Source organism: Oryzias latipes, chromosome 2 (assembly GCF_053564925.1).
Source record: "Oryzias latipes strain Hd-rR chromosome 2, Olatipes_Hd-rR_3.1".
NCBI lineage: Eukaryota > Metazoa > Chordata > Actinopteri > Beloniformes > Adrianichthyidae > Oryzias > Oryzias latipes.
Window position 1 is genome coordinate 32562654 of NC_136238.1, and position 25297 is coordinate 32587950.

Sequence of the window (25297 nt, forward strand, 5' to 3'; positions counted from 1 at the left end):
GCTTTAACTAACTATATTTTTATATTACTCAACTCATAAAATATGTAAAATTCACTCAAATGCTTTATAAATTCTTTAACTCATTAAATGTGTAGCATTGAAAATATTTAAAATTCTTCAGCTTAAAATGTATTCTAAACAGAGATATTGATACTGCCCCACTACATTTTAAAGGCTAACATTGATAAAAACCAACAAACGTGAAGGCCACACAATAGTGATTGCTTAATACACTTTTTTTAATTGCTCTTTAAAAAAAAGCACAAATGTCAAGAGGATGAAGAAACAATTAGTGCAATAAAACTGCATTATAAGAGTGCCACACAACATATTGACAAAAAGAGTTGGTTTTGTATTTTACGGCAGAAAAAGCAAATGATCACAACAAAACACATTAGTAGCATAACACTTAAACCAACAAATAGTCCATTCTGGAAGACTCACTCAACGAAACATTCTTCAGCGTCAATAAATGTCCTTTCAGTGGTTTGCTGTCCTCAAGGCTCAAGACAGCATTCTGAATAAATATGAAGGCAAGTTCAAGTTTTTTGGGGTGCTGTAGGTCCAGAGCATAGATGTCCCCGAAGAGTTAGAAGAGATTAGTCAGCCAGATGTGTGGGACCACTGACGGCAGCATCAGGAGCATCACCACGACAACTGAGAAGATACCCACAGCAGTGTCTGTGAGGTCTGGTATTCTGGAAAATACAAAACAAAAAACACAGATGAGTTCAGACCCTCAAAGATATTCATCACACTAATGTCCAAAACTGACATTCCTGCCATCTGTCAATAGGAATCTTTTCATGCTAACATTCTGTTAGCTTTTAATCAACTGGCTATGATGTTTTAAGGACCAACTCCAATTAAAATTGTGTTTTTAAAAAGTTCTTTAGCATTTTTCTGAAGGAGGACATTTATAAAATAATTTAAGACTAAAGCTTCATTTTTCTTTATTCAAATAATGATGGATCAGGAGCAGAAAAGGTAAACGAAACTCCACTCCTTCCAATCAGGAGTCCCTGATGTTCGCCTTTCATCTTCCGTCTCAGTTTTAAAACCATTTAAAAATATCACTCAGTTTACAAACTACAAACAATTGCCTATTTATTATGTCACTCAATAAAATCTCAATCAATATTAAAGGATTAGTGAAAACCATTGACAGGGAGTCGTGTGCACTTACTGTACAGGTCTTGAAGAAGTTGGAGGCATCTTCATGCAGATAAACAGGAAGTGCAAGGAGGACAAGTGCCCGTCTCATGTTCACGTCACGCTGGTCCTAAAAGAATAAAAAGAAATATCCATTACCTTTGAAGCAAATGCAGAGCAAACACTTCCAATATTTACTTAAGGAACTTTAAGAAATAATAAAATGATACCTTTTCTAGATGTCTATTTCTAGTAAGAGGACAATACAGTGTTTATGTCATGATCCACTTCAGGTCAAACACCCAAAGTCATTTGAAGGCAAGTTACACCGTGGCTTCTTACAGCTGTTTACAAATGATTTGTTATCCGTTTTTGAATTATGCACATTAGAAATTCACCTGGAGGTCATAAATCCTAACCAAGCTGGCCAGTTCCTGTCTGTTTTGGTGGACTTAGTCTCAGAAAAGGGCAGCTTTAAGTTACACAAACATGTAAAAACTGCACAATTTCCTCTGACTGCATCTACTCTACATAAATCCATTTCAGATCTTGACAGATGAGTTTTCATGGTTTCAAATGATGGAATGGTGCTAATGCAACATCATTTTATTATTGTAATATACTGTCATAAAGACATGACAATATTCCAAAGTGTCTCCACATACATGGCAGTGGAAACACTTTGGAATATTGGCTATGTAGTACTGCAGTATTATATGTAGTACTGCATAGTGCCAAAGTAACAGAACACAACTTGCACCTCCATTCCATTGTGCCACCTTCAGCCTGCAATCTAAATATGTTTAGTTAAATTGTAAATAATTTCAGCTCTATTTAGACCTTTGGCTAGTTAAAATTTGCATAAATGTTTCCATGCTGCCGTATAAATCTAATAATGGTAATAGTTCAGGATGAATGCATTAAATAAGTATAAAACTCACCCACTGACAGGTCTTTTCTGGTGAAATGGTGACTTTCTGGTGAACTTTCTGAAGTTCAGTATCTGAAAAAGTCCAAAAGAGATTTTTCAATGTTAAAAAATGTTTCAATTATATTCTGATCAAAAAACATTTATTGCACTACACAACCTATTGCATTTTTTGTTTTTTTAAAATAGCTCTAGACAAATAACTGAGACAAGTTACCTGGCTGGCCTTGGCGTCTACCTGGAGGTGAAACACTGAACACTCTGTAGTTCGGTACCTGAACACAACACGAGCACGTTGATTAATTTATTTTTACAAAAACCTTTTTTATAACGGAGATCAGTGATTTATAAAAGCTTAAAGCTGCATTCAAAACCCAATGCTTCCATGTAGCAACCAGGCTTAAAACTGTTGGCGGTAGCTCCTCCCACACAACCGTTAGAGGCTTTGAGTGACATTTTTGGACAAATGTCCAGCAGCAAACTTTAGCCACAGACAGAGGCCTCCAACGCGAATTTCACACGCGGATCATGTTTAGTGTGATTGCAGCATAACAGATCATTTCTACCTCTGAAAAAAAAAAAACCTCATCACTGTCGTAACTTACGGGCAGAAATGCATTTTGGGTTTGGCTCGCCATACGTCTGCTATGACAAACTAATCATGTATGCATTTCCACATTAATCTCTAAAACAATCATAACACACATATGTTTAAACAACAGTAAACCACATTTACGGTAGTATAAGAGCATTTTTAAAGCATTCATTCATAAACCATGAACGATACTTACCAAATTAAATCAGGGCTGAAGACAAGACGGCACCATCAGCGATGAGGCGGATGAAAAAAAAACCCGAGGTTGGGGCGTCTTGAAGCGGGACGAAATCGCAACGCTTTGCAGAATAATAAAATGCTCGACTTTCAATTTCAAACGTCGCATACTCGCATTTGGCAAATCCAACATGGCCACCTGAGCTAACGTAGAGAAAACGAAAGACCCTCCCACCAGTACGTGATGACGTCATAACGCTACTTCACGTAAAATTTTTGAGTGCCAGATACAAATAAGCTTTAAAATATTTAGCACTGTTAAGTTAAATTTGAAAAAATCTTGATAGAGCTTAATACTTTATAGTTGAATCAACTACAAAATGACATTTAAGTTGTGTAACCTTAATAGTTATGAGTCAGTACAAGTGATAGGGTTTAGAGTGTGTTCAAAATGGGAGGTGGCGGCCTCTCGTCCAATCAGAGCACGAGAAATCATCTACCTTCCGTTTCATTCAAAGTGCCTTCCTTTTCATGCAAAGTGCCTTCCTTTTCATGCAAAGTAACTTCCGTTTCATGCATACTCCTCTCTCACACACACATATAAACTCTTCCTCACACGTTCATATATACTTGTCTTTCACATACATACATTCTTTTTTAAGAGTGACAATGAGAGTGAGAATGTATGTATGTGTAAAGTAATATATATGCATGCGAGAGAGAGAATATATGGATGTGCAAGTGAGAATATATGAATGCGTAAGAGAATATATATGCATGCGAGAGAGAGAATATATGGATGTGCAAGTGAGAATATATGTATGCGAAAGAGAGTATATATGACTGTGAGAGCAAGAATGTATGAATGTGAGAGAGAGAATATATGGATGCGTAAGAGAATATATGTATGCGAAAGAGAGTATATATGACTGTGAGAGCAAGAATGTATGAATGTGAATGGTTCAGAATAAATAATGTCTTATACGGCCCCTCATAAATAACCTCTAAGTTGAGTGGTGCCACGGTGTTTTCATCTCTGGATGCTGCAAGCGGGTTCTGGCAGATTCCCCTGCACCCAGATAGCTGCGAGTTGACAACCTTTATAACACCATTTGGCAGGTACTGCTTCAAAAGACTGCCATTTGGCATCACCAGTGCGCCAGAAATTTTCCAACATAAAATGCTGGAAACTCTGGAAGGTTTGGAGGGTGTCAAAGTCTTCATGTATGACATCTTGGTGCATGGAGATACCATGGAAGAACATGACGCACGTTTGGAAAAGGTCTTACGTCGAATCGATTCAGCAGGCCTTAAACTCAACAAAGAGAAATGCTCCTTGAGACAGAACCAGTTAAGATTCCTTGGTCACCTGATCGATAAGTCAGACCCTGAGAAGGTGGAGGCGATTAACCAGCTAACCCCACCTCAAAACGTTCAGGAACTGAAACGGGTGCTAGGTATGGTGAACTACTTGGGCAAGTACATACCTTCACTAGCAACGGTCGGACAACCCCTTTTCTATCTCCTTAGAACGAAAAATGCATGGACCTGGGGTCCGTCGCAACAGTCAGCGTTCGATAACATCAAGGTTATGCTAACATCAGCCCCGGTTCTCACCTTCTATGATGTTACAAAGCAGACGGTGGTTTCCGCAGACGCCAGCAGCTATGGGCTAGGCGCTGTACTACTCCAGTTTCATGGAGAAGAGTGGAGGCCAGTTGCCTACTGCTCCCGTTGCTTATCAGAGGCTGAGACTAGATATGCTCAAATCGAGAAGGAATGTCTAGCCAGCGTGTGGGCATGTGAGAAGTTTGACATGTACTTGCGCGGTTTGGATCGATTCAGGCTAGAGACCGACCACAGACCCTTAGTGGCCCTGGTGAACAGCCGTAGCTTAGATGACGTTCCTCTGAGATGTCAACGCCTTTTTATGCGGCTCATGAGGTATAACCCAGAGACTGTCTATGTACCAGGCAACACCCTCGTCGTTGCAGACACCCTGTCACGTTGTCCTCAGGCTCGTACCAGAGAGCCCACAGACATGCACAGCGAGGTTGAATGTTACGTAGCCACGGTAGTTCAAAGCATTCCTGCCTCTCAGAGTCGTATAGATGGCATCAGAGCAGCCACAGCCAAAGACAGTGAACTACAAACCGTCATCGAGCTGGTAAGAAAAGGCTGGCCAGAATACAAAGAAAAGGTTCCTATAAATGTCCGAGCTTATATGAAAGTTAAAAATGAGCTGGCAGAGACCAACGGCCTTCTCATCCGTGGCTGTAGAATTGTCATCGCTAAGTCTGAAAGGGGAGAGATCCTGAAGAAAATTCACGCAGGACACCAAGGGCTCACAAAATGCAGAGAGAAAGCTAACTCATCTGTTCGGTGGCCTGGGGCCACATTTATAAAACTTTGCGTAGGATTTGCATCAGAAGTGGCGTACGGATGAAACATAGGACGTGCGTACGCACAGAAATATTCGGATTTATAAAACCGTGCGCATGCACATCCTACGCATCTTTCCCTTTATAAATCACAACCAATTCTAAATGCAGCGCAGCTTTTGCGGCTTTATGACACGCCCATATTTGCCCATCAATAGTCAGTGAAACGCCCACAAATGAATATTCATTGATTGCGAAACCATGGCAAACACAGAGAGGAAATAAAAAAAAACGTAACTTCACTCAATGTGAAGTGCAAGTAATCGTTGGCGAGGTGGAAAAGAGGAGAAAAATGTTGTTTGGAGGGCACAGTGTGGGCATTACTAATGCCAAAAAGGCACGTGAGCGGCAAACGGTGGCAGACGCCGAAAATGCTTAAGCCTCATAACCTCGGACCGTGGCCGAAATAAAAAGGAAATGGTCGGACATCAAAGTCGAGGCGAAAAAACTTCTAGCGCTCCATCGGGGGGGGGGGGCACCGGAGCGCCAGATGCACCGGGTGACACGCGTAGTTCCTCCGAGTGCTCCTCTGCCCAAAAGCCAGCAGAGGTCCAACAGGGCGGCTCGAGGAAGTCGGAACCGGCTCATAAGCCACTCGTCCTCGTTTGCCAGAAAGTCTTCTTGCTGTCTAAAGATGCATTTACTCCGAATTCTTCCATTTGCCACATCTTCTAAGAGCGCAAGATCAGCCATTGTGCGTCATTACGCATTGTGATTGGGGCATTTTATTTCCATCCATTTAATTACATCTGACAAGCTAAAGATGTCAGTAATAATCAACGTGGAAATGGGAAATTGTTTAGCGCAAATGTTATTTCTTGTTGCTTTCTGAATGGTTGAGACATACGCCATACATGGTTTTATCAAAAATAAAACAAACTAAAGGCATATGTATGAATACCATAATTCCATAGCTTATGAAGAAATTTTTTAATATGAAAACAACTTTCAGTGGACAATTAGTGCGTCTCTCCGTCCGTCCGCACGTCCGCACAACATGCCAATATTGCAGAACATATTTCACTTTTCTTTCTGCAAATATGCGTTCATTTGAATTTCTGTTGTAATTTTCGTTAGATTTTTTTTGTTTCACTGCTGATCGATCAAACGTGTTTGTGTAGGCTGTTAATTGTAAGACTTGCTTTGTGAAGTCTTCATGTTATTTCTGAGAGGCAGTATTGTCATTTTCACTTTCACGTGTTTCTTCCATCTGCCGACGGTGTCGCCGTTTCTCATTTCACCTGTTTTTGTGCGTACGCCTGGGTCAGAGCTTGCGTGAAGGACCACACAGTTTCCCGTCAAGTTTGCTTTTTATAAATCTCAACTATTGCGTAGAGAGTGGCGTACGCCTTCTTTTGTGCGTACGCAACGTTTATAAATGAGGCCCCAGATCTCTATGTTTATGTGACGCTTCTGTCCGAGGAGAAGCACTTTTTTGGCATTTTTAACGTTGTAATGCTAATATAACAGACTATTTTCATTCCTCTTTATTGTTTTATGTTGGATCGGGACGTTTCATCTGGAGGAGAGGTGTATGTAACACTGTTTACTTCCACATTGGTGTTCGGTTGACAGGTTCATGACATAAGGTGACAGATGAACTTCAGGTTATGTGAATTAAAAGGAAAATAAAAGCTGCAGTGGTCCTCTGCACCCAAACGTGTCTCTGAGCTCCTCATTTTACATATGAAAGTCGGCTTTACCGACACCGAACCCTGGAATGCCGGCTCCACTGACAATAATCTGATTTTAAGTCGTCAAAAGGTTCAGAATCACTTTGTTTTAAAGCTATCCGTAAATAAAGCTTCACCAAAGGCTCCACATATTTCATCTTCAAGCTAGGCTCCGATAAACGGAAAACTTTGGTGTTTTTCTCTTTTCTTTTCTCTCTTTCCGACCGCGGTCAGAAGCACAGGGGAGATTTCCTCAGGCTCCGCCGAAGGCAATTCTCCTTCGGGGTTCACTTTCCTGATCGGAACCCTAAGCCTCCAGTGCGGATTAAGAATGACTCGAAAACAGTTATTCTGGGAGGGGGACACCTTTTTATTACGGTGCTCCGTCCTCCGAACACAGTATCAACGCACACACCTCCGCTCCGTGCTCACCCCCATCTCAGCACACACACAAACACCACACAACGCTTTTATCTCCTAAATTTACAAGATAAAAGTCGTAATTAAAGAAAACAAAACATATTTTTTGTAAACTGGCCCTGAAACTCCGTCGTACTGCTCCGACATGGTGCTAATCAGTGCTAATTACAAGTCAGCAGGTGCGATTTGAATGATTACAACAACACGCTCTGCTCTTCCCCTAAAGTGCGATGCGGACCTAATTTGCTTTCAGATATCTGCAACGTCATTTCGCCTAGTCAAAACTTAATTTAAGATATCTGAAAAGGAACATGTAGATATCTTGAATTGACTTGAATTCAAGACATCTTTAACTTGAGTTTTGACTAGTAAGAATGAAATTGTAGATATCTAAAACTGGAATTACAGATATCTACAATTCAGTTACAGATATCCGTAATTCATGAAGTGGATATCTGCAACTGAATTGTAGATATCTGTAATTGTAAACCCCATACAAATGAATGGTGAAAGTGATGTCATTTGTCCTGAGAATAATATGTTTGAGGATATCTGAAATTACGATTACGGATAGGAAGAATGTAGTTGCGGATATCTGAAATGTTCTTTTTGACTAGGCAAAACTCATATAAAGATATCTGCAACACACATCCAGTCTAGCTTTTAAATGTTAAAATGGCCTGCCATAGGAGCAGCAGGAGGAGGTTCTTCACTGAAAGAGAGCACAAGTCCAGCTTGTCAGTGCTTTGCTGATTGGCTAGTTGGATGTGTTCTTTGATGAGCTTTTCAATCTGACGTCTGCTTTGAGGACTGTTTTCATCCTTTTGGATGATTCCACTATTTGAACCAGACCTGGAACTAGAAGAGACTCAATGAGAACAGAAAGACAAGAAAGGATCCAAACCAAACTCTTCTTCTGTCTGACTTCAACCATGAAGGGACTTGAACCCTCAACCTTCTGATCCATGAGGCCACATGGTCTGAGAGAACATCCAGGTCCAGCTGCAGGTGGAGGACAGCATCATCCAGCTGAAGAAGAGGAGGAGCTTCTGCTGCCTCCCTCAAAGAGGAAGGTGGAGGAGGTGAGAGGCTGCACTGGAGCTTTGGACCAAACCCTGTGATGGATGAACAACATCTCCAGGCTGTTTCCAGCCTGACCAGGGGCCTGTTTCAGAAAGGAGGTTAAGTGTAAACTAAGGGTGCTCCGATTGATCGGTCGCCGATCATAATCGGCCGATTATAGCTTTGGGATGTTTGATCGGCCGTCTCTATAAAGGCCGATCCAGAAAAGCCGATCAGATGACGCAAAACTCGCGAGACGATTTTTTTACGCGCTGCTAAAAATGGCTTCACCGGTTTGGCAATTCTACGTGGTGTGCGAAAAAGATAATACATTAGCAATCTGCAACGTGTGTACCAAGCAAATCCCACGAGGCGGAAAGCACGCAAAACATTTTAACACCACCAACCTCATCAGACATTTGAAGGTTAGTCACGTAAAGGAAATATGAGCAGTTTTCAAAGTTAGCTAGCGCAAAGAGAGAGCGAGACAGTTCAGCAACTCAAGCGCCACTCACTCAGCTGTCAGTAACAGAGACATTTCAAAGAAAGCAACCCTACAGCAGGGACAGTAAGAAGCATAAAGAGATATCAGACAAAATAATGGAATTCATTTGCCTAGATCACCAGCCTCTGTCTGTTGTGGAAGACGAAGGGTTCCAGCGACTCATGTCCTATTTAGATTCACGTTACACTCTGCCAGGGCGTAAATATTTCAATAACCAATGTCTGACTGACTTAAAACAATATTTTGGCTATAGCCTTTTTTGTTGCAGTTTTAAAAGTAGCCTAAAGCTAAATTTAAAGACTCAGATGTTATGTCTTATCTTATTTTATTTATATATTCTCCAGGAAAGTTGTATTAGTCAAGTCCTAAGTTGTTCCTAATAACCAAACACATGCTGCTAAGTTAATTTGTTGGAAATGTTGCTTCCAAATAAATACACAGTTGTCAATTCATGATGCGTTGTCTTCTCTTAATTGTAATACTTAATGTGCATTGTTGTTAAATATTGTTTAAAAAATTATGCTACATGATAAATAGAAGGCTTCAAATAGACCCTGTAATCGGTGATCGGTATCGGTATCGGGTGATACAGCTTCCAGCAATCGGGGATCGGTGATCGGCCCCAAAAATCCTGATCGGAGCACCCCTAGTGTAAACTCTGAGTGTGTTGACCCTGAAATTAGGGATACCCTGGGTTTTCCGTTTCAGAATGGGAGGTTTGTTAAACCAGAGAAAACAGAGTAAGTCAAACCCGTTTCTGAAAGAGGTAACTTATACTCCGAGTCAGTGTCCATGGTTACTTATGCTGTGAACCTAACCTGGTCGGGAGCAGGTTTTATTCTCTAAACTCAAGGTTTCTGCCGGTCCCCTCCCCTTTTTAAAGACGAAGCGGTATTTGTCGCTTTAACCTTCATTGCCCACATTTCCGTCACACAAAGACGGTCTAAGTGACAAGAATGGCTTGTCCTTTTTTGGAGGACCCAATAGACGAGGAGGCTGCATTAATTCCTAGAGAATTACACTTACGTCGTGCAAGGATTTTCAGACCTAGACTCGATTTTTTGTCATTTCCCCATACATTTTTGTTTGAGCGTTACCGTTTTTCGTTGCAGTCAATTACATATATACACAATCTCATCCAGCCTTACATTACTAACATCAGCCATCGTGGACGTGCTCTTACATCCGAGCAGATACTTTGTGCAGCTTTACGTTTCTTTGCCAATGGAAGCTTTCTGTACAATATCGGGGATGCGGAGCATATTAGTAAAGCCACTGTATGCAGAGCTTTTCGGAAAATGTGCCTCGCTCTCAAGCGCTTTCTGCGCATTTTTATAGTGTTTCCTGTGCACAAACCCCTGAGAGCCATCAAAGAGGAGTTTCACAGGATTGCTGGTTTGTAGTGTTCAAATCAGTTCAAATGTGTTTATGCTGAACAATTATGTTTAGTTAATGTCTTACTGCATCCTCTGAAAGTGACCTAATAATTAAAATTACCTTCAGGTTTTCCAAATGTGGTTGGATGCATTGATGGCACACATACCTATCATTGCACCAACTGAAAATGAGGCAGACTATGTAAACAGAAAGTATTAATGTGCAGGTAAATAGAGTTACATGCAGTTTATGATGGTGAATCAACCTAGCAATGCTATATTTGAAATGTCTTATTCTTTCCACTGTAAAGATTATATGTGATGCTGCACATATCACCAATGATGAAGCCAAGTGGCCCGGCTCTGTTCATGACTCACGAATATTTCGTGAGTCTGCCCTAAGCAACAGACTGGAATGTGGTAAGTAAATGTATGCACTACATTTACACATGCACTTAAATGTAGCACATAAGCAATATGATTTTTGTTTTTAATTGTCTTTTTTTATACAGGAGAGATTGATGGCTTTCTGCAAGGGGATAGTTACCCATGCCAACATAAACTTCTAACCCCTTACACAGAACCTGAACAAGGCCCACAGCAGCGCTTTAATTTGGCACACAGCAGGACTAGAGCCAGGGTGGAGATGACCATTGGCCTGTTGAAAGCACGTTTCCAGTGCCTACGTCACCTCAAGGTCACCCCTGAGAGGGCCTGCGACATCATTGTGGCATGTGTAGTTCTCCATAATATTGCCATATTTAGAGGGGAACAACACCCTGCCCTACACATACAAGACCCAGAGGAAGACCCCAACCACCCTCCAGATTTCCAGGATGGAAGGGTGGTCCGAGACCTTATATGCCACCATTCATTCTCAGATTGAATCAACCACCACAACAAGAAAAAAAAAGATGAACAAAAAAAAGAATCCCACAATGAATAAATTCAAGTCACAATGTATTTGGTCGTCCTTATTTCCTACAAATTGAAAAGCAACAGTAAGAATTCCATATTCATCCAAAACCTTTATAGAATTCAGCAATCACAATACACACCATACCTGTAGCTTGTGTTTTAGGATCTCAATTTCCAGATCTGACTTAAGGCTCTGTCGATCTAAGTTGGACATCTCTTTATCAGTTTTCTCTATTTGTTTAATGCGATGAAGTCTATATAACTCCTTAACTGGGAACTGAAAATACAGTAGTGTGGGGTTAAATCCTGTTCATTCAACATGAATACCATAGAATAACACTCTGGCATTTACTGTACGTCACTGAACTGTGTTCATCCGTGCAGAGGAGTTTGATGGACCTTCCACCTCCTCCTCCTCCTCATCCTGCGGTGGTTGTTCCTCCACACTCTGGAGGGTGGGGACGGGGGGGGGGGGGGGGGGGGGCAAGAATAGGTTAGTCGACACAATAATGTGAATGTGAAGATTGACATGTACAAACATAAGATTACCTCTATAGGTCTGTCGGTATAAGCAGACAGTGTGTCATCCTCTACATCCTGAGAAGATGAGCATTTGGTTGAGCACACTTTATAATACTTCTTTCTCTTTCGGCTTTTCCCATCAGGGGTCGCCACAGCGAATCATCCTTTTCCACCTCACTCTATCATGAACATCTTGTACTCTAACATTAGCCAACTTCATGTCCTCTGTTAAGACATCCATGTATCTCCTCTTTGGCCGTCCTCTTGCCCTCCTGCCAGGCAGCTCCATCTCCAACATCCTTCTACCAATATATCCACTATCCCTCCTCTGAACATGTCCAAACCATCTCAGTCTGGCTTCTCTGACTTTGTCGCTAACACAGGCAACATGAGCTGTCCCTCTGATGTACTCGTTCCTTATCCTCTCCAACCTGGTCACTCCTAAGGAGAACCTCAACATCTTCATCTCCGCTACCTCCATCTCAGCCTCTTGTCTCTGTCTCACTGCTACCGTCTCTAACCCATAGAGCAGAGCTGGTCTCACCACTGTCTTGTACACCTTTCCTTTGAGTCTTGCTGACACTCTTCTGTCACACAACACTCCTGACACTTTCCTCCACCCGCTCCAACCTGCCTGCACTCGCCTCTTCACCTCTTTTCCACACTCCCCATCACACTGAACTGTTGACCCCAAGTACTTAAACTCCTGCTCCTTCTTCACCTCAGCCCCCTGTAACCTAACGCTTCTACCTTGATCCCTCTCGTTCAGACACATGTATTCTGTCTTACTACGACTGACCTTCATGCCTCTTCTTTCCAGAGCAAACCTCCACCTCTCTAGCTGTTCCTCCACCTGCTCTCTACTCTCACTGCAAATTACAATGTCATCCGCAAACATCATTGTCCAGGGAGATTCCTGTCTTACCTCGTCTGTCAGCCTGTCCATCAGCATAGCAAACAAAAAGGGACTTAAAGCTGATCCTTGGTGTAGTCCCACCTCCACCTTGAACTCCTCTGTCTGACCTACAGCACATCTCACCACCGTCATACTTCTCTCATACATGTCCTGAACTACTCTGACGTACTTCTCTGCCACTCCAGACGACCTCATACAGTACCACAGCTCCTCCCTCGGCACCCTGTCATACGCTTTCTCTAAATCTACGAACACACAATGCAGCTCCTTCTGACCTTCTCTGTACTTTTCCAACAACATTCTCAAAGCAAATATGGCATCAGTGGTGCTCTTACGGGGCATGAAACCATACTGCTGCTCACAGATCTCCACCTTCTTCCTAAGCCTGGCTTCCACTACTCTTTCCCACAGCTTCATTGTGTGGCTCATCAACTTTATTCCTCTATAGTTGCTGCAGTTCTGCGTGTCACCCTTGTTCTTAAAGATCGGGACCAGAACGCTTCTCCTCCATTCCTCAGGCATCTTCTCACTCTCTAAAATCCTATTGAACAACCTCGTTAGAAATTCCACTGCTGTCTCTCCTAGGCACTTCCATACCTCCACAGGTACGTCATCAGGACCAACGGCCTTTCCGCTCTTCATCCTTTTCAGAGCCTTCCTAACCTCATCCTTTCCAATCTCTGCTACTTCCTGCTCCACAACAACCACATCTTCCTCCCTTCTTTCCCTGTCATTTTCCACGTTCATCAGCTCCTCAAAATACTCCTTCCATCTTTTCTGTACACTCTCCTGGGTTGTTAGCACCTTTCCATCTCTGTCCTTAATCACCCTTATCTGTTGCACGTCCTTCCCATCTCTGTCTCTCTGTCTGGCTAGCCTGTACAAGTCCTTTTCTCCTTCCTTTGTGTCTAACCTGTCATATAGCTCATCGTAAGCCTTCTGTTTGGCCTTTGCCACCTCTCTCTTCACTCTACGCTGCGCTTCCTTGTACTCCTGTCTACCTTCCTCAGTCCTTTCTACATCCCACTTCTTTTTAGCCAACCTCTTCCTCTGGACGCATTCCTGTACTTCCTCATTCCACCACCAAGTGTCTTTACCGTCTTTCCTCTTTCCAGATGACATACCTAGCACCTTCCTACCTGTTTCCCTGATAATCTCTGCTGTAGTTTCCCAGTCATCTGGAAGTTCATCCTGACCACCCAGGACCTGTCTCAACTTCTGCCTAAATTCCTCACAAGTTTCTTCATTCTGTAGCTTCCACCACTTGGTCTTCTTTTCTGTTTTCCCTCTCTTCTTCTTCCTGACCTCCAGAGTCATCTTACACACCACCATGCGGTGCTGTCTGGCTACACTCTCTCCTACCACCACTTTGCAGTCATTAACCTCTCTCAAATGACCTCGTCTACATAGGATGTAGTCCACCTAAGTACTCCTACCTCCACTTCTGTATGTCACTCTATGTTCCTCTCTCTTCTGGAAGTAAGTGTTGACTACAGCCATTTCCATCCTCTTTGCAAAGTCCACCACCATCTGTCCCTCCAGATTCCTTTCCTTCACACCAAACCTGCCCATCACCTCCTCATCACCTCTATTGCCCTCACCAACATGCCCATTAAAGTCTGCTCCAATAACAACTCTCTCTCCTCTGGGAAAACTCTCTATGACCTCATCCAACTCACTCCAGAATCTCTCTTTCACTTCTAACTCACAGCCAACCTGTGGCGCATAACCACTGACTACATTCACCATCACCCCTTCGATTTCTAACTTTAAGCTCATCATCCTGTCTGAGACTTTTTTCACCTCTAGAACCCTGTTTACAAACTCCCCCTTCAGAATCACTCCTACCCCGTTTCTCTTCCTATCAACACCATGATAGAACAGTTTGTATCCTCCTCCAATACTACGTGCCTTGCTGCCCTTCCACCTTGTCTCCTGCACACACAGTACATCTACCTTCCTTCTCTCCATCATGTCTGCCAGCTCTCTGCCTTTCCCTGTCATTGTACCAACGTTAAGAGTCCCTATTCTCAAACCTATGTTCCTGCCTTTTCCCTTCTCTCTCTGGCCACTGACCCTTCTGCCTCCCCTCTTTCTTCGACCAACAGTAGTCAAATTTCCACCGACACCCTGTAGGTTAACAGCATCGGCGGCGGTCGTTGTTAACCCGGGCCTCGACCGATCCGGTATGTCTAAAGTGTTGTGGATGATTCGCATGGTTATTTTGGCAATTTTTACGCCGGATGCCCTTCCTGACGCAACCCTCTCTATTTATCCGGGCTTGGGACCGGCACAGAGGCAACTGGCTTGCAACCCCTGTGGCTAGATTCACAGAAATACTGGATAATGTAAAAAATAAAGCCCCATCATCCTCCAAACTTACCTTGTGACTGATGTTGAATTCTTCATCTTTTTTCAGCTCCTGATGGTTAAAGTCTATGTGGCATGAAGTGCTCTTGTTGTCGCTTTGATCAGCGTGACAAAATGCGCTTGTTTTTTTTCTTTTCTCAACTTTATTGAAACAAAATGCGCTCGTAAATACACACTGTGCCAGGATCAGATGCAGTGATGTTGACCAATCGTTGCTGAGAGGGGCTTAACGTCATTATTTGGGTTGCCAGATTGGTTCAGGTGTGTTGACGGGGGGATCACAAAAGTGCAGGCAACATTCTTTTGCACAACATTCACAGCTATGAAAAAGCTTGCCAGATTTGGGTCTTTTTTTAATTTTATTTTTTCGCCACTTCGGGGCCCTGGTGGTGACGGGGGCCCTACGCGGCTGCGTAATTCGCGTATAGGGAGGGCCGGCCATGCTTCTGGCAGAGCTTAGAAGAAATGGAAACCTCCTTTGTTCTGACCGTTTGCTCCAAATCCCAGATTCAGGAATTCCTCCAAGAAGTTCAGCTCAGAGATCATCAGCAGAGAAAAGCCTGAAGTTCTGATGGAAAATGACAACAGAACATGATCAATATTATTGACATGAAGACACAAGCTTCAGAGACATGAGGAGAAGTCAGAGTGGATTCATTCTGGACTTTCTTCTCACATCTTCTCTTCAGAACATCTTTGTCTTTGATCCTTCAAATCTTCTGAAATCTGATCATCCATGGATTGTTTTTGTGGGATCAGATCCAGAGTTGCTGAAAGTTCTGCTGCTACAGTGGCCCAGAAGGGTCACAACACAACACATTAACTTTACACACAACACATTAACTTTACACACAACACATTAACTTTACACACAACACATTAACTCACAACACAACACATTAACTCACAACACAATAACTCACAACACAACACATTAACTCACAACACAACACAATAACTCACAACACAACACAATAACTCACAACACAACACAATAACTCACAACACATTAACTCACAACACAACACAATAACTCACAACACATGAACTCACAACACAACACATTAACTCACAACTGAAGTAAAGCTGCAATGGAAGTGCTTTTATTCTGAAATTTCCACTGGGCTGAGTGGCTAACTGCCTAACAGAAAGTAAGTCACAGTGAGCTGTGGAGGGAGCATGTTTCTTCTACAAAAGAAGCTACACAATGTTAACGCACACTCCTCCGTGCTGCACTCACACCCCTCTCTGTCGCTGCACGTGCTCCGCTCCTCTCCGTTCTTCAGCCCCCTCCTCTCACACTCACTCGGTCCCCAACACCCCCCACCCACCCACACACCCTCCCAGTCCCTGCACGCGCTCCTCTCCTTTCTTCCGCTCCCTCTTCCTCTCACACACGCACGCGGCCCCCAACACTTGACACGACAAATGTGGAGAGATCGCACTGTCAGGCTTTAATGAACACAATTTCTAAGAGGCGGGGCGTTGCACTCCACCAACAACAGGTCCAGAGCGTTCACGGAGCTTCAGTAGAACTCCAAAAGCCACACGGCCTAACGTAGGCCGCTATTATATATTCATGAGTGGGAAAAAACCCGCTGAACCGACCTTAAAACCGCCCAAATTATGCATTTTTGACCGCAAATTTACACCCAAAACCGCCCAATCTGGCAACGCTGCTGCTAGCTTCTCTTGTAGAAAATCATGCTCCCTCCACAGCTCACTGTGACGTTACTTTCTGTTAGGCAGTTAGCCACTCAGCCCAGTGGAAATTTCAGAATAAAAGCACTTCCATTGCAGCTTTACTTCCGTTGTGAGTTAATGTGTTGTGTTGTAAGTTAATGTGTTGTGAGTTATTGTGTTGTGTTGTGAGTTATTGTGTTGTGTTGTGAGTTAATGTGTTGTGTTGTGAGTTATTGTGTTGTGTTGTGAGTTAATGTGTTGTGTTGTGAGTTATTGTGTTGTGTTGTGAGTTAATGTGTTGTGTTGTGAGTTAATGTGTTGTGTTGTGAGTTATTGTGTTGTGTTGTGAGTTAATGTGTTGTGTGTAAAGTTAATGTGTTGTGTGTTAAGTTAATGTGTTGTGTGTAAAGTTAATGTGTTGTGTGTAAAGTTAATGTGTTGTGTTGTGACCCTTCTGGGCCACCGTATGCTGCCCTCTGCTGGTCAAAGTGTCCAAACAGCAGAGAGGAGATTCTCTGGGATTCATTGGAGTCCAGATTCTCCTGGATGTGAACAGTCTCTGCTTCTGGAACAGAAGAGTCCTTCTCAGAGCAGCATTGAGGATCTGTTCTGTCCGGCTGAGAGCGCTCCCTGCTGGTAGGAGACAGAACCACATCAGCTGCTTTTCTTTGGCCGTTCAGAAACAGTCTGGAGACTCTAAAAAACCTCCACTTCCTGAAGCAAACGGATGCAGAGCATCATGTTTGATCCTCTTCCTTCACAAACGGCTCCATTGTTCCATCGCTCAGCAGTTTGACTAAAGCAGCTGAGAGTCTTGATGCAAACAGACCTCAGCAGCTCATCCAGAACGCCATGACAGAAGCAAATGCAGCAGCACGTGCACGCTCCCAGAGAACAGCAGCTGATCCAAGTCCTGACTTTGAGGTGAGACCTTTCTGTTCTGCTTGGACCACACTTCAACATGAACTTCATTTCCCATCATTCCATCTGTCAGGAGAGAACAGCTGCAATCAGCTTCCTTCAGGAATGACTGCAGGTAGAAGGATCTTTCATTCTTCAGCACCACCAGGACCCACATCCAGCCCATCAACAGCCAGAACATCAGTGACATCAGCGTCTGATCTTCATCACATCATCATCATCAAAGGACCACCTCTAGGTTTTTACAATCTGATGGATTTCAGTCTTTCTGCAGCTTCTCATCAACTGGATTGTCAAATATTTTCATTTCCGTTAACACTCTCAGACCTGGAAAAAGCTGAAAGGGTTCAGATAAAACCAGCAAGAAGTAATATTTTATAGAAACTACATGTGATTTTTATCTAGTTATTAAGAAGGGAAAAAATCCTTAAGTGTTTATTTTGTTTCAACCTGAAATAATCTGTGATTTAAAAAAAAACTCCAATTTTTTTATTAAACAAGTCTTTGAAGACGACAAAGAAACAAGAAACAGCGTTACAATCTTTGCAGAATGTCTGTGAAAATTTTTTGCATTCTAAAAATATTTCATTTGTTCATTCATTTTTTTCCACTTTTCTTTCATTATGTTATATCTCAGTTATATACCTCATAAATGTGTTAATCTTATTTAGCTGAAATCTAAGAAACCTCTGTGTTGTTTTTTCACAGAAAGCATTTCTAAAATATTATTTGTCTTTATTTTTGACTGCAGTTTAATGTTTATTTATACTCGAAATTATTCTCTTTAAAACAGTTATTTAAGTTTTATTGCTGTTAAATTTCTTTTTCAATAATTTTTCTTTGTTCACTGAAGACATTTCTTTATCATTTACTCTACTTCAGGAATACAATAAACAAATGTGATTAAGGTTAATTTAACCTCTGATGCGTTTTGTAGTCAAATCTGAACATTGAATAGGCTATATGCACACTCACTTCCGCATTCCAAGTCGGCCAGCCAGGTTACATCCGGCGTCGACGGCGCACATAGCGTCAATAACAACAATGGCATTTTTCACTCGGTCCCTTCAAGATGTCCCAAAGGTAACGGTCAACGACGTGAGTCGAATCATACAAAAGTTATGTCACACTTCGACAACCAAAAAAGAGAAGGGCTTCAAATTGTATGTGTCAAGCTACATCCACAATTTTGAAGGTAAGATCTGGACGTGTTCTGTGTTTACATGCCCATAGCATGCATGCTATCTAGTGCTAGCGCAGCAGGTGCAGCGTAGGCTATGTTTACTATTATGTGTCAATCACAGCCAATTTTCCTAACGCCTTTGTCAATGTCAGTTTCAAACAAGGATTCAAGCACAGGAGAGGTAACGATTAGGGCTGAGTGCAACAGATCTATGAGGAAAAGCAAAAGCCTCACAGCTTAAGCGTAAAGGCCTGTTCAAACCGGGACGAATTTCGCCGGCGATTTTCGCCGACGTTTAACGCCTCGTGACTAAACAAAGGGCACCAATGAGAGTGTGCACACCGACGCGAAAAAACGCCACGCGTTAAAGCGTCAAAAAAAAAAACGCCTCGGGTTCGTTTTTTTTTTTCGACGCGTCGCGTCGAAATCTACTTGACCAATGAGAATGGCGCTTTTGCTCACGTGTCTGGAGCTTCTGAAGTTACAGTAAAACACAACTTGGGGGCGCTCAAACACAAAACTGCCTTGCTGAGCACACATACCAGCGAAGAAGATAGACGCCAAGTAGCGTCTACACTGCCGCGAAGAAATAATGACGGACATTCTAAAATATCCCCGAACCAAGCACCAGTTGGAGCTACTGGTGCTTGAAATATTCATGTTTTCTTTGTTTGATTCTGACAAGCGCGTAAATACTTGCTCTCTTCTTCTGAGTGAAAAGCGACTTTAAGAAGCGTAAAGTTGCGCAGCGCCACCTTGTGTACAGGAGTATTTCTGTTTTACATTAAGCGCCATCTAATGTCAGGGAATGAAATTGCATGTTCACTCCACTCATCGTCAGCGAAAATCGCCTGGGTGTGAACACAAAAAACGTGGCGAAAAACGCTGGCGAATAACGCCTGGCGAATATTCGTCTCGGTGTGTACGGGCCTTAAGAGAAAGTTATACTGCAGGTTCAGCGCAGATTGGTTCATGGTTCATGGTTCATGAGACAGGTTACGTTTGGCAGATCAAAGTTTCTGTGAATCATTGCATCTAATAATGCTAAAGGTTATTTTAAAGACAAATTTCATTTACCATACCATAAATAACACTGGTGTGTTGGAATATTTATTGATATTTAAATATGTACGCTAATCACTGGGATTCACAGAAACTGAGTTCCGTTTTGTCACTGCATTGACACACGTTCTGTGTCCACTGTTGGGGATGATGAGTAAAGTGAGATAAATAATAATATAAATAATATTGTGGCTACAATTTTAGCTCATACAAATTGTTTAGTAGTTATTAATTGTTTTAGTAGTTAATAATTATATGTCGATGGTTCAAATTTGTTTGTTTTGTTAAACATTCTCACTGTACTCATGTATTCTCTTTTTAAAAAACTGCACTTTTATTCTATTATAACAGATTTGTGTATTTTCAGATTGTGCTTGGGGATGCCCGTCCTGTGCAGCTACTTTTGGCAAATCCAGGGCCAGATGTTGATTTCTGGTTTAGACTGGTGTGACTTTGTCGTCTACACACAGGAGGACATGTTTATTCAGAGGATTCCCAGAGACAATGAAATCACCAAAACAATGAAAGTAAAAATGTATTTTTTTTATTTTTATTGTTACCTCTTTGCTTCCCTAAATAATTAGATTCTGATTGCCTGTCACACTTCTTTATAGAGTGCTGTTAATTTCTCTTTTCTCCATTTCTCTTACTGGCAGTAACTCTTATTAGTTCAATCCATTTCAAAATATTTGTACATATATATTGATTCAAGTTTTTATATTTTTTCTTAATTGTATTACTATGTTTCTTGTTGTATTAATACTAATCTATTATTAAATTACATGTTACATGTTCTTCCGATTAATTTTTTTGATAATTGGTTACCTAAAAATAGTATTTTATAACTGTTGTTTGTAAATTGGGAGCCCTAAATAAATGTTATTCAGTAAATAATTCACTGTGCATGAAAGTATTATTCTTATATTACAGATGGCTTAAAAGCATTGGTGAGGTAAAGTACATATAACATGCAAATAATTCAGTAGTTCTTTATTCAAAGAGTATGTGCAATGTACAGCAGTGCATACATAACATTAATTATAAAATTCAATTTATACAAAGTAATTTACAAAGGTACATTTAAAGAAAGTAGTTATACAAATGGTCATAGGTTATTAATTTTTATTTTTTTCTACTGCTGCTACTCTGGCTTCTTTGCCCAAGCCTTTACAAGAGGCCCGTTTTCATAGTTCGTCAGAAGACATGCAACAGTATACAGCTGATTAATGTTGCCAAAAAGCCGAAGTGGAATCTCTGTGTCAAAGAACTTGTGTTCCTTAACACGCCGTATGAGGCGCTCAACATGCACCCTGAGGCGTGCAATTGCTTGGGTCTCCCTGACCTCACAGGCAGACATCTGGGATCTTCCAGAGAGAAATGCTGGCCTATAAATCTTGCAAGGTACAAGGTCATCAACCAGAAAACCTCGGTCGACCATGATGGCCATTCCAGGTCTCAAAAGGGAGAGAATTCCAGACTCACGCGTGATCTGTTTGTCACTGATGGAACCAGCGTACAGTTGAGAAATAAATGTGACCGCCCCATGAGGAGCCACTCCAAGCAGCCCTTTGAGAGTACAGTGGGACTTGTATGCTGAGAACATTTCACTTTGGAGAAGAGGTGATGAAGGGCACTGGCACCTTAGCTCTGTGCAGTCCAGGATGACTGTAGTGTCTGCATAGTCCTTAAACTCAGCTGGCAGATGTGCCCTTATTTTCTCCTCTGGTATCCAGATCCTCACAGACCCTAGCACAGTGTACAGAAAGTTGCTCCATGTTGTAATGATCCGACTGACTGTGGACTGGTGGACTCCATACCGGTCAGCAAGATCACGCTGTTTTGAACCCAGTGCCAGGTAATTGAGAAACATGAACATCTCATCAATGGGCTGCAGGAAACGAGTCTGTTCAAAAGAAAAACAATTTGCGTTATGTTTCTCTCAACCTCTATTAGCCCTGATCTTTGTTAAAGGGATAGTTCACTTCAAAATGAAAATCATATACTCAGTGAATTTCTTTCTTTCTTCAAAATATCTTCCTTTGTGTTCAGCAGAAGAAAGAAATTCATACAGGTTTGAAACAACTTGAGGGTGAGTATATGATGACAGAATTTTAATTTTGAAGTGAACTATCCCTTTAAGTTTTATTGTATGGGCCATGTAAATAACTACTTACTACAGTGGAACTTGGCTCTGTAAAGGTGCCTCTCTGTGCTTGTGTCACACTGACCATATTTGGCAGTGATGGCTCTATTAAGGCCCAGAATCTCATCAGCAGGTCATAGGATGCAAATCTAAATAAATACAATTCAGATATAATCATTTAAATATTATATCAGTGTATACTATGATATTACTTGGAAGCATTTCAAATATACAACTCTGTTAGCCTTCCTCTCTCCCTCTCTCTCTCACACACACACACACACACACACACACACACAACTATATCTGTTGTTGCAAAAGTAACGTTACTACAGAACAATCTGATATCTTACCTTGTGAAAAAACGTATGTCCTTGTCTGAGGCAGCAAAACGATGAATTCCAAAGCGCTGATTCATTGTCAGCTTCTCGACGTGTTCCCTCAGCTTGAGAATCTCATCTCTGAGAGACATGTTGTCATCAAGGGCTAAATCAACAACTGCAGGATCTGAAGCCGAAGCGTAGTCGTGGTCCATAGGGATATCAGCTTTCTCGCCTGCGTCGCCGTCATCCTCCGTCATCAGAGGCGGACGCTCTCTCCTCTCCCACACCCCCGGTCGTGAAGTGGGAAGGGTGAAATTGTTCCACTCAAACAGTGCTGGGACAGCTCCCTTGTTTAATAGCCGCCTCCCCGTCTCTGATAAGGGCTCACGAACATCATCCTTGTTAAAATGTCGGCTACATACTCGGGTATGGGGAGTAACTGTGAATTTGTCCCTCCGGATAGCTACAAGCCATTTTTGCCTGATTTCCGCGTCAGATGGAAATGTATGAAAACTAAGTAAACTGTTGTACTTGCTCGAAGCTTGACACAGAGGCACACAGCAATGCTCAGCTGTACTATAGATGGTTCGCTGAAATTTGAACGTTTTCTTACTAGTCATATTGTAGTTGCTGTTATATCGCTTTGTAAACAATCGCCTCAGCGCGAGCGGAAATGGCTTAGCAGGCTGAGATTTTAGCGGAAGTACGTCATCACCTCCGTGTGCATATAGCCTATTCCTGCTGCAGGCCGCCTTTACACTGCAGGTCTTCATGCTCATATCCGATTTCTGCAGATGCCATGTTTGCCACTAGAGGGCAGCACTACGGTGGCCCTGAAGTGCAAACCATTCAACAAATCACTCGATACAAAAACATTTTTAAGATCACAGCAACAATTTAAAAAGCGTATTACATTTTAGAAAACAAAACAAAATTTCAGAAACCAAAACATAAAAAAGAAAAAAGAAAAAAAAGAAAAAAAGATTTCAGAAAACAAAATTAATTTCCAGAAAAAAAAGAAATATTACAAAATGAAAACATTTCAGAAAAAAAATTAATTTCCAGAAAACAAAATGAAATAAAAAAAATGAAAACATTTCAGAAAAAACAAAATGAAATATTAAAAAATGAAAAACATTTCAGAAAAAAAATGAAATATTAAAAAATGAAAAACATTTCAGAACACAGAATGAATTTCCAGAAAACAAAACGAAATCTTCAAAAATGAAAAACATTTCCAAACCGGAAGAAGCAGGTACTATGGGACAACGCTGATTGGATGATGATTTTTGTCAATCATTTGAACTGAAAAGTATTTTAAATGAAGCGACGACGGATTTTATCGTCCAAACAACAATGTACCATGATAATTCCCGTATTTCCCATTTATATATTAAATCAAAAATGCAGCAAACAGATAATGAAGGTTTAAATTATTTTTTGAATATTTCGTCTGAAGCAGAACGGTCACCCGGAAGTAGTTTGTGTGGATGACGTCCGTTCTGCAGGTAAACAAAGAAAGGGACGGTAAAACGTTAACATAAACTTTAATCTTTGAATATTTAGCGGATGTGATGACAGAACGCACGCAGAAATATCAACACCAACCAGGTTTACAAATGTTTCAAAATGTCGTGAGAGGATTCTGTCTGAAGCAGCAGCTGCGAAGAAACGGGTGTTAAAGACGGCGCACATCAGGAAATGCAGTCCCGCCATCCACAGATAAGGTATGGAGGCACATTTGTTTGATCTAATAAATGTAGCGTTAAACGTGATTTCTAGGTGGGTGTTTACAGACAGATCCAAGATCCTTCAGTCATACGTTAATGACAGGTTACCTCATCAGCTGGAGAGGGGGGGTCACGTGGGCAGGATTCTCAGACAGGTGTACCAGCCGCATAAATCAGCAAAGCTGTCAGGTAAACTGCAGCAGTTTGTGTCTCAGAATAACATTTATGAATGCTTCTTATTCACACTATTAAGATCTGTGACTTTAGAGTGTGTCAGTGCACAGAAACATGACAGTAAATGACTGGATGTGCACATCCTCAGACACGTCCAGGTGTGTAACTAAAGGTGGCAAAGTCTGTAGAGTAAAAAAAATCTTTAAAAAAAACGTTTTAGTCTTTCAGGCAGAGGAGGAATACCAAATTGTTTTAGAATGTATTTTTTATAAGACTGAAATAATGTATTTTATTCTGAGTTTGGTGTTTTGACCCCTCCCTAATGAATTTCTGGTTTAACCCATTTTCTCCTCATTTTGATGAACTCAACTTTTTCCTGAATGAAAGATGAACGGCAGCCGATGTTTTTCTGTCAGGGATTTTTAATTTATTAATTTATTTCTGTCAGGGATTTCAATGGAGCTGGAGTCCAGGGCAGTGGAAGCTGCAAGCATGTACAAGCAGGAACTGGGGTCCCTTACCTGTGCATCTTCCTCTGGATGTGATGCTGAGCAGCAATGTGGACAAAACTTCCCTGACATGACTCTTTTTGATATAGTTGTTAAGCACAAACAGACTTTTCCCAGATGCATTTTTTCCTCTAATAAATGTGACTGACAGGTACGCTGAGTAAATGCTGAATGTAAACGGAACATTTGATTGAATGCATGAAGAAGCCCTTAAAGGAAAATCCACAACTGTTTCTTTGTTTCTGTTACTGAATAACGTATTCATGTTAAGTTTTCAATAAATATACTGCATTGCTATGAAACAAATTTGTTTATTTTCATATCCATTATTACAATCCTCACATCAGCATTCAGTTTTTTCATTGACAAAAAAACATTTCTAAACAACAGCTCTGAAAATCAAACATCATCTTTGTTAATAAAGCTTTAAAACCTAAAATGGTAAACATGGAGAAACTCCTAAATGAAGCAAGCCTAATAGGAACATTTTAAACTGGAGTTTTGCTTAAAGGAA

At 41.5% G+C, this 25297-nt stretch overlaps 2 protein-coding genes and 2 long non-coding RNA genes across 5 annotated transcripts in view; 1 reads left to right on the forward strand and 3 right to left on the reverse strand.

Annotated features, from left to right (window-relative positions):
* Nucleotides 1-25297, reverse strand: part of LOC101164420 (uncharacterized) — a 736165-nt gene that overhangs the window by 684774 nt on the left and 26094 nt on the right. The gene's annotated exons all lie outside the window — the stretch shown is intronic.
* Nucleotides 8-3044, reverse strand: LOC144988058 (uncharacterized). Of its 2 annotated transcripts, XR_013651813.1 has the most exons (5): nucleotides 2872-3044; nucleotides 2298-2355; nucleotides 2094-2155; nucleotides 1187-1282; nucleotides 8-698 (listed from the first exon to the last, which is right to left on the reverse strand). It is a non-coding gene; the product is annotated as an uncharacterized LOC144988058 (long non-coding RNA). The 2 variants fall into 2 exon arrangements; XR_013651807.1 differs by having other exon boundaries at nucleotides 10-698; nucleotides 2298-3043.
* On the reverse strand, nucleotides 20880-23101 carry LOC144987443 (uncharacterized). The gene is made up of 3 exons (XM_078936869.1): nucleotides 22401-23101; nucleotides 22079-22196; nucleotides 20880-21807 (listed from the first exon to the last, which is right to left on the reverse strand). Exons 1-3 carry the CDS (start codon nucleotides 22988-22990, stop codon nucleotides 21046-21048), a joined length of 1470 nt encoding a protein of 489 aa, XP_078792995.1. The 5' UTR covers nucleotides 22991-23101; the 3' UTR covers nucleotides 20880-21045.
* Nucleotides 23198-25089, forward strand: LOC144988154 (uncharacterized). Its single transcript, XR_013651983.1, has 2 exons — nucleotides 23198-24289; nucleotides 24723-25089. It is a non-coding gene; the product is annotated as an uncharacterized LOC144988154 (long non-coding RNA).